The following is a 10,379-nucleotide window of genomic DNA, read 5'->3' as shown; positions in this document are numbered from 1 at the left end:
GCAGGCACAGACAAACGACGTGGTGTGTGTGAGGGTGATAGGGTGATTGTTAGTTGGGATTGGAGCCGTAAAATACTCGCGGCGACTCGAGGTTAGTTGTACGGGGAAAGGGGGTCAAATCAGGATGGATCTTCGCGTTGGGAGCGAACATACTCCCGGGCCGGAAAAGGTGGAACTTGCTAGGACTAACAATCAGGAGGAAACAATGACAACTTTCAAGAGCATGACTTACGGGTATCTTCAAAGGAGGTCAAAGAACTTGCAAATAGTCTTCAAGGAGGATTGGTTGAGAGTTCTTAGGACAGGTCAATTTAGGAAAACTTAGGTAACTTCTTAGGTGGATTTGTAGGCATCTAAACTTGACAATATGGACTTGATTCTTAGGTAAGGCTTGGTTTCAACTTGAGTAAACACACTTTATTTGCAGGTTAAAGGGGCATTGTACTTATGTCTTCAGGTAGGGAGGAAAATTCAAGGCATGGGAAACTTCTTCTATGGACCTGAAATAGCAGGGAGGGAAATCATGTTCTGGAGGATTACTGTGGACTGTAGGAAAAAAACTAGGAGGACAAACAATGACAGATTCATGCTTCAGGCTAGGAATTGTAATTCTACCGGAGGTGGATCGTTTCTATTGTGGACTGTATTTAGATATCTTGGAAGAACTTGGAACTTGGAATCATGGGCTTACTCAAGTATAGCAATCTGACTTGTTTCTGCAAAGGAACGTGAGACATGGGAAAGGCATTAGGACGGGATTCAAATTCTATGAGAGGTTTGTAATGTGGACTGTATCTTGGGTTCTTGGCTATCTTGGTAGGATTTGGAGGCTCCAAACTTACTTGGGAAACGGGAAGAAATCATGGCACATTCTTTAATAAGATCTTCATCTTTGATGGAACAGGAAACCAACAGGCAATCAGATTCGGATTATAGTGTGGGCTCAAGGTGTTATTAGGAGGTTCAAGGGACACAAACTTCAAGGAGATCTTTCTATTCACAGGTACTTCATTTTGTGTTAGGCAAGGGTACGAAAGGCAAGGAAAGGCAACACAAAGAAGACAGAGACAGGGAACTTGTTAATTCGTTAGGGTCTTTCAAAGGAGGACTGGGGGGAACCACGTAAAGCCAGGATAGGGAACTCACACACCACGGATCGAATGCTTGCTCATCTGTGGCGTCTGGCTCGTCTTTCTTCGGGTCGTTGGGTGGACGCGTTCGGGGCACGCGCTCTGGGATGGCTTCGCTGGGTCGCTTGGATGGTTCATCGGGAGGCTTCCTCGGCCTTGGGTCGGAATGGAGTTGCTTGCATTCACCAGTCTGGCCGACCGGTGGCGGATCGAGTGGTGGTTGGCTCATCTCCGACACCTCGACCCACTGCTTATTCTCGGGAGGTTCTCTCACTACCGGACTGGTTCCGGCTATCTTCGGGCTTGGGACTCGTTCTTCTAGGCTCTCGTTTCGCTTAAGTGCCGGAAGGATTCCGGCTGTCGTTGGAGGTAACTTCTTGGTTGGACACGTCGCGATCTTCGGAATAGGCTTCGCAATTCGCGGGATGCCGGCTGGTATCACATGAAAGAGCACCGGTGGGTTCTTTGTAGGAGTGCTGGTTGACGTCAGGCTTGAGTTGGTCACCGGACGGGTACCGGCGGGCATCGGGAAGGGCATATTCACTGGACGGTTTCCAGCAAACATCGAAGACGGCTTGGCCACCGGACGGAGACCAGCTGGCATTACGAAGGGCTTGGCTACCGGACTAGTTCCGGCGAACAACACGGTCGGCTTCACCACTAGACCGGTTCCAGTGGACTTCGGAAACGGCTTGATCATCGGACTGGTGCCGACGAGCTTTAGGAACATCTTGGCCATCGGGAAGGTACCGACGGACTTCGAGGACAGCTTGACCACCGGACGGATACCGATGGCTATCATGATGGACTTCGTCACCGGACGGGCACCGGCGGACGTCAGAACTCGCTTTCGCACTGGACTGGTACCAGTGTGTTTCGGAAGTGGCTTGAACACCGGACAGGAACCGGTGGACATCTGGACGGACTTGACCATCGGACGGACACCGATGGGCATCAACTTCGGTTCGGTTGCCGGATACGAATCGGCAGGCTTGAGGGCGGAACTGTCTACTGGACTGCTTCCAGCGGACATCGGATTCGGTTTGAGCGTCAGACGGGAACCGACGGACATCGGAGCGCAATTGCCCACCGGACTGGTTCCAGTGGACATCGGGATCGGCGTGGCTACCGGAGGAGGACCGGCAAACATCTTGGGCGTCTTGGCCGCCGAACGGGTATCGACGGTTGGCTTGACTACCGGACTGGTACCGATAGACGGTGGGCGCAGGATCGGCTTGGCCACTGGACTAGCACCAGCGGACATCAGGAGTGGCTTGTCCACCGGACGGGAACCGGCAGACATCTGGAAGGACTTGGCCATCGGACAGGAACCGATGGGCATCAGGTTGGCTTCGACCCCCGGACGGGAACCGGCAGACTTCTTGGCCACCGAACAGGTATCGACGGTTGGATTGACTATCGGACTGGTACCGATAGACGATGGACGCAGGCAGGGCTTGCCCACTGGACTGGCACCAGCGGACATCAGGAGTGGCTTGTCCACCGGACAGGAACCGGCAGACACCTGGTTGGAATTGACCACCGGACGGGAACCGGCAGGCATCTCGTTGGACTTGACCATCGGACGGGCACCGATGGGCATCTTGGTTAGGTTGACCATCGGACAGGAACCGGCAGCCATCTCGTTGGACCTGACCATCGGACGGGCACCGATGGGCATCTTGGTTGAGTTGACCGTCGGACTGGAACCGACGAACATCATGGAGGAGTGGACCGGACGGGCACCGGTAGAACTCTTGGTTGTTTTGGCCGCCGAACGGGTATCGACGGTTGTCTTGACTACTGGACTGGTACCGATAGACAGTGGGCGCAGGCTAGGCTTGCCTACTGGACTGGCACCAGCAGACATCAGGAGTGGCTTGTCCACCGGACGGGAACCGGAAGACATCTGGAAGGACTTGACCATCGGGCAGGAACCGATGGGCATCAGGTTGGCCTCAACCCCCGGACGGGAACCGGCAGGTATCTCGTGCAACTTGACCACCGGACGGGTGCCGGCAGGCATCAGGGCGGAATCGACCACCGGACTGGCTCCGGTAGACCTTAGGATCGGATAGGTTGCCGAATAGGATCCGGTCACGCGCTGGAACTGTTGGAGTACCGGATAGGAACCGGTCGTAGTCTGGAACGGCTGGTATACCGGAAGGACACCGGTCGGACTCTGTTTCGGTTGGAATGCCGGAAGGGAACCGGCCTTACACTGGAGCGACGGGGATACCGAGCTGGATTCGGTCACGGACTGCAACTGTTGGGGTACCGAAAGGAGACCGGTCGGACTCTGTTGCTGGAATGCCGGATGGGAACCGGCGTTGCGCTGAGGCGGTTGTGGTACCGGAAAGGATCCGGTCGGACTCTGGGACACCGGAGGCAATTCGGTTGGCTTCGGGATCTGCATGGGCTTGGGATGGAATCCTGGTGGCGGTCGGAACGGCTTCAGCACCGGATGGAATCCGGTAGGAATCGGAATCGTCAGCTTCGGATGAACTCCAGTCGGGTCGAATGGAATTCGAAACGGGTTCGCCACCGGATCGGTTCCGGAAGGCGCTTTGCTTGACGTCGGTGTCTCTGGATCTTCGAATGGAATGCCGACAAACTTGGCTGGCTCGTTGCCAACAAGGACATTCTCCTGGCTCGTCGAAGGATGCTTACTTTCACACGTTGGACGCTCGAAGGCAACGGCTGTCCCCTCTTCTTCACACTTTGCTGCTTCATCGGCCGGCGTGGTTGTTGACTCGGGAATAGTGACCTCGGCGAAATCACTCTCAGGTTGGATCTCGGCTGGTCCACGCAAAGGAATCTTCTTCTTGGAGGAATCTTCGCCGCAGCGCGGCTTCGCAGTCTGGATTGGATTGGTAACATTCGTACTCACCATTTTCTCTTTCGGCAATGACGAGCGTGGCCTCTCCACCGCGGCAGGAATCGGAACCGGTTGTTCCGTCGTTTGGCTCGGTGACTGGCTTCTTCGGGTAGGAGGACTGAGCCAGCGTTGTGCAGTGGTCGCATCGAAGCAGGTGGATGTTGACTTTCGCTTGTTAAACCTGTCACTGGTGGTCGGGCAGGAAATCAAGAGGGTTTCCACCAGAACGCAGGCTTCGTCGTGGATGTCTTCGAAGCGCCAGTAATCCTCATCTAGCTCTTCGAATCTTTCGGCTGGAAGTGCAGACAAAAGTTCACCGTACACTCTCTGGTACTCACGATAATGGCACTGGAGTTCACTTTCAAATGTCTTCACTCGTGCCAAACTCGGTTGGACGACACCACTTTCTTCACTGATTCGTTCTTGAAGCTTCTTAATTCTTGCCTCAACGTGGCTACGTTGGGCGAATAGCACTTTCACTTCGGCCATTTTTGGGTTTAGGAACCGCTAGTGATTGGGAACCACTACACACGCGCGCGATTCACTTTCGGGAGGAATGTTTTCGGACTTCTTCACTTTTCACTTCATTCTTGCTTTAGGAAACGCTGTCTCTTTCTCTCCGCCAGAGAAAACCACGGAAAATCACTTGAATACTGGGATCGAACTACCGGGGCAGGAACACCAGCAATCCTCTCGGTAGGAATGCTGTATGCCGTCGACGACAGCAATGGAAGGGGATTGTCCCAATCGGCTGATTGGCGACAACACAGCTGCGGTTGCAGCTTCACAGGGCACTGGATCCTTTATCCGGTTCGCTAGGACCAAATGTTCCGTTGGAGGAACAGACAGGACCGGTAGCTCGATGGGAAGGAGGGGAACTTAGCCTTCGGAAAGGCTGTGGCTTTCACTGGGGAGGAAAAGGCGGTTTGTACACTAAAAACTACTTAACAACTATATTTCTGTTCTTCGGTGTGTACAGTTCTGTGGTTGAAAGAAGACTCTTTTTCTTCTCTGCGCATGCAATCTTCCAAGGATGGAAGGAGGTAGAAAAAACTGCCTGCGCAGCGCTGTGGGGATAATGGAGTCTTCCGTTGAGCACATAGTGGCTGAGGTGCGATGCAAAGAGAAAAGAGATCGGATAATCGTCGAAGCACACTCTGTGGAAACTATATGCAAAACGCATGAACCGTACATAGTAGATAAGTTGCGATGAGTGCGGAGATGCGATGGAGCTGCTTCGACGCATGTGATCGCAAGAGAACGCAAGAGAATGCTTGTCGGGTATGGATTTTGATTGCGCTCGTTGTGTATGTAAAGCAATGCGGATTTAATGTGTTGGGAATGCTAGTAGGTAATATAAAATGCGTTAATATGTTGTTGTTTTTAAACATAACCCAATGCTTTTTCACATGACATGCATTATAAAATAGTATTCCATCAAATCGTTTAAGTTTATTACAGCATAATTTTGTTATTATATGTGTAAAAGAAAACATTTTATTTTCTCTGTTCAGGATTTGAATCAAGTGATCAATGTTTGATATCATCGTTTGCTCAGTGCATGTTATTCATGTGCAAGTTAGAAAGGTTAAGGTTTTATGGTATTCAACTTAATTGCTAAAAGGATTCTGATTGAAAAGTTCTGTTTTTTTCTTTGCCAGGCAAAACTAGATCCCTTAACGAAAATAGTGTGACATCAATTTCGATTGATACTCTTTTACCTAATATAAGGACTGTATCGTTAATTATTAGTACACCTGAAAATTGCTGTATCTGAAAATATTTTATTTGTTTTGTAAAATAAATTCAATTACATTGTTTATTGACCATCAGAAAAGCCCATGGTATCATTTTATATTTAATTTTTCGTGGATCTTGCCAGCTCTCGCACCTTCTTCTTGGTGTTCTTCATAAGGTTTTGGATAACCGTTCCGTCGATGGTTTTGCTTGGGTTGGCCCAGTTTTTCTTGAATTTGATGACGTCGTCTGCTCCTCTATCCTTTTGCCGTAATTTCCCTTTCATCAAAGCCAAATACTTCTTAATGTGCCTAATTTGCGGGCAATTTGAAGGGTTCATTGCCTTTTCCACAAATTGGACATCGTTTTCTTCATACCAGTCAAAGGTGTCACGCGCATAGTGGCAGGGTACCATATCCGATCAAAATAATGTAGGGCCTTTGTGCTTTCAGATGAGTGACAGAATTGGTTTCTGGAGGCATGCCTTCCGGTATATTTTGACGTTCATACTTGGGACGGTGATGAAAGGTGACGATTTCATACCACTTTGACAAATTGCTTGCCAAACTAATACATTTTCCCAACTTTTTTTTGCAAAAATTCGATTTCTCCGAATTCGGAACACCAGTGCCACGCTTCACAGTGAAAAACTGTGCCCCTGGAAGTGCCTTGTTGTCCAATAAGAAATACGTTTCATCATCCATTATTATGCACATGTAATTTTTGTTCAAAACATCATCGTACAGTTTCCGAGCTCGAGTTTTCACATAATCCGCCAGAATTTGACTGTTTTTTTTGGACATTTCTGTTTTGGGTAAGTTTTCAGGGAATTACGCTCCTTGGCGCGCTGAACCATACCAATAGTCGTTCCACACTTTTTTGCGCAATCTATGATGAATAGCTCTTTTTCTTTTGAAGATTTTGGTTTTCTGTCGCGTCCGGGTGAGTCTATCAGTGTGTTATGCATACCGAATCGTTTGACAGCATTTTGTACAGAAAAAAACGCTAATACCTCCAACTTTTGCTAATTTTCTTAGCGATAATCATTTTTCATAGCAGTACCTGGTCACAATCGATTTTCGCTTCTCATCCGTAAACACTCGCGTTGCTCCACTTGAGGAAAAACTTTAACTTTTAATGAAGGTTATCTCTTGTTTACAACGCTAACACGCCAACACATAAACACACAGCAGTTGTCAAAATAAGACTTAGTCTTTTTAATACAGGGCCTCAAAGATGTACTCATAATTAACGATACAGCCCTTATGATGAATATTGTGTACTTATTAGAGACATCTTTTCTCGTAGATATCGCCGAAAATTTTGTATTTTTGTAAACCTATACCCTTAAATTATACATACTTGACGAATTTTTGTTTCTTTTTGTCGAGGTCAGCACAATCAAGTAATGTTTTAATGCCGAAAATCAGTATAACAGTATCATATTGATTTAAATTGAAATCAACACTCAGATAGCCCAGTTCGGAAAGTAAAAATATGTGTATACATAAAGACATTGCTCACGCGGATACATTCTTTTCTCAAATAATTAATTCACCAGATTTTTTTGAACTGGTCGGTTTTTGCTATTGCAACAGGATCAAAACTGACTAAGTTATAGCAAAAAAAACCACCCGCGCAAAATAAAAAGCGGGTGCATTTTATCTTTCAGCTCTTATAGGTGAAACGATCATTTCACTACCCACATCCAAAGAAGCGCTTCAACATACAAGCGACTTCATCGATCAAATCACGCGAGTCGTTGATACGCACGAAATAGGCGAAAAAGGATGTGAAAACAACATGCGCACCCTCATTGAAAACCTCATGCACTATGGCCTATCAAACATCCCTCTTCTCATCTCATAACTTATCGCATCCGATCGCATCTCACCTTACCGACTATGGTCACAGCCTTCCATGCACATATTGGTGGTGCGTCGTCGTCGGCTGGCACATAAGGACACGCGGCCACGCGTGGTTGGTCGGTCGATCCTTGCATGATCAATCATTACGTCGTCGCTCGGTGGGCAGGCACAGACAAACGACGTGGTGTGTGTGAGGGTGATAGGGTGATTGTTAGTTGGGATTGGAGCCGTAAAATACTCGCGGCGACTCGAGGTTAGTTGTACGGGGAAAGGGGGTCAAATCAGGATGGATCTTCGCGTTGGGAGCGAACACCCATCTTGCCCCCTGACCCATCTTGCCCCCACATACCATATATGCCATAAAATTCTCGATAATAAAAATAACTTGATGATTTTGTGGCTATATCGGTCTCTTTCTACTCATAGTATAAGGGAGTAGAGATCAAAGTGGATAATGAAATGATAGATATGATAGAATTCGCTAGGTAGCGAACAAGTGGGAAAATTTTTATAGAAGGTGAAATTAGGCAAGTAGGCCATGTATTGAACGAATACATCGAATGCGTGAAACTTCTGCCGTGCGACCTGTGCTTTTAAACAGATCGGCTTGGTTGGTAGTTTTCATACCACCTTACCAAGACTGGCAAAAGTTTCAGGCACCCGACTGCCTAATGTATTGTTCTGTTTTCATCACAAATTCTATCGATCGGTAGCTTTTTCGGAATTCGCACTCCGGGGTATGCCTATATCGCGGCGTGTTCTTCCTATTAGCTTTTTCGATCTTATAGGATAGAACACTTTTCTTTTTGAGCCAAACTTTTCATATCATATGCTGATTTATCGACCGTATTCTATTAATAACTTGATGATTTTGTGGCTATATCGGTCTCTTTCTACTCATAGTATAAGGGAGTAGAGATCAAAGTGGATAATGAAATGATAGATATGATAGAATTCGCTAGGTAGCGAACAAGTATAGGCATACCCCTATGAACGGAGTGCGAATTCCGAAAAAGCTACCGATCGATAGAATTTGTGATGAAAACAGAACAATACATTAGGCAGTCGGGTGCCTGAAACTTTTGCCAGTCTTGGTAAGGTGGTATGAAAACTACCAACCAAGCCGATCTGTTTAAAAGCACAGGTCGCACGGCAGAAGTTTCACGCATTCGATGTATTCGTTCAATACATGGCCTACTTGCCTAATTTCACCTTCTATAAAAATTTTCCCACTTGTTCGCTACCTAGCGAATTCTATCATATCTATCATTTCATTATCCACTTTGATCTCTACTCCCTTATACTATGAGTAGAAAGAGACCGATATAGCCACAAAATCATCAAGTTATTAATAGAATACGGTCGATAAATCAGCATATGATAATAAAAATAAATATTTATAACATGTTTATTTTCGATTGCAATACCGTTCAAACAACGCCTTCCTACAAACGATAAGCATGTTCATTTGGCTCACACTTTGACAGTACTCTCTGCTCGATTGGCTCACAATGGCCGCCTTCGCACATCTCTATAATGTAGGATTACTAGTGGCAGCGAAGGAAATTGCGCGATGTTTTGAAAGCGGAACAACTAAGAAAGCAGAATGCCCCTCCAGCTGAAGAATCTATGGAAAAATATACGTACCTAGAAAGAACATACCGTAAAACGGGGTATCTTTGATTATGCGGGTGACTTTGATAGTGCGATAGGCATAGTATAGTTTATCTCATAACTATGATTCCTTTAACCTGCTAGGAAAAAGGTAAACATAGATCAATACTATACATATGAAAGTTCATCTTAGACGTTCGTTAACTGCAACATATTTACGTTTCACTTAGCGAACGAAAATCCGATAACTGCAACGCTTGACAGTGTTAACAAACCATCAACTGACGTAAAATGAACGTGAAATTCATCCGACTGTTCATTTGGGCTAACATGGCGCACATTTGGCGGTGCGATAACTGCAAATGTGTTGCAGTTACCGGACTTGCCAATGAGAATATATTACAGGTGGGGAAGAAGAAGAGATGGCTATGTATTAGTAAGCAAAGAAAAATGTAAACACAAATAGTGACGTCACTATTTGACACGCGTTCTTATGGGAGCTCGCTTTGCTTGTAGTAGTGACATGTTTTGCACCAGACACGGATCTCACGCACACGAAGTATCGTCTTCCCCACCTCTATTAGACTCTCATTGCGGACTTGCAGTTAAAAAGCATTGCAGTTAAACCGTTTGCACTGACCGAACGTCTACTGTACAACTTTTTGGACAAAAATTATAAATTGTTGATATTTTTGTCATTTGTCAACCTTTTCAAACAATCTGCTATACGACTTCATTTCAACTATTTTTTCAATGAATGGACTTATATTCTCGATAAATTAATCATAGTTGATTCAAAATATGGCCTTGAATCTCTTAACGAAGTGTGTTTTTACGAAATAGAAGCAATTTTGTAAATTGGGACAAAAATCGCCATACATCGATAAACGCCTAAAAGTATACAATGCCCTTGTTGTAATTTCATGTAGATAAATCTATATTGTTCAAAATTTTGTTAAATAAATATTCAAAAACTACTCAAAAAAGAAAACTCACCATGAATACCATGTAATCATATGTTGATGTACCGTTAAACATATATTTTTACAAAGATAATGATTTTTGATAGCTAAATTCACTGTGTTTTTCACTCAGTACTTCGCAAATTCATTTTTATACGTAGAATTCAGTAAAAAATCAATGTTTTGATAC

General features: G+C 45.9%; 1 protein-coding gene across 1 annotated transcript; it reads right to left on the bottom strand.

Moving 5' to 3' along the window:
- Positions 1-647: 647 nt before the first annotated feature.
- On the bottom strand, positions 648-4,497 carry LOC134289004 (uncharacterized). The gene is made up of 2 exons (XM_062854988.1): positions 1,147-4,497; positions 648-716 (listed from the first exon to the last, which is right to left on the bottom strand). The coding sequence occupies exons 1-2, from the start codon at positions 4,495-4,497 to the stop codon at positions 648-650; spliced, it is 3,420 nt and encodes a 1,139-aa protein (XP_062710972.1).
- Between the last annotated feature and the right edge of the window lie 5,882 nt (positions 4,498-10,379).

The sequence above is a fragment of the Aedes albopictus genome, chromosome 1 (assembly GCF_035046485.1).
Source record: "Aedes albopictus strain Foshan chromosome 1, AalbF5, whole genome shotgun sequence".
NCBI classification, from domain to species: domain Eukaryota; kingdom Metazoa; phylum Arthropoda; class Insecta; order Diptera; family Culicidae; genus Aedes; species Aedes albopictus.
The sequence above is the reverse complement of the archived record's forward strand: the minus strand, read 5'-3'. Positions and strand labels throughout refer to the sequence as shown.

What these genes read in the sequence shown, in the direction of transcription:
- LOC134289004 (XM_062854988.1), bottom strand. Translation starts at nt 4,497, where the DNA reads ATGGCCGAAGTGAAAGTGCTATTCGCCCAACGTAGCCACGTTGAGGCA. An exon ending in AAGCATTCGATCCGTGGTGT is followed by an intron (nt 717 to 1,146) that starts GTGAGTTCCCTA and finishes GTTCCTTTGCAG; the next exon opens with AAACAAGTCAGATTGCTATA.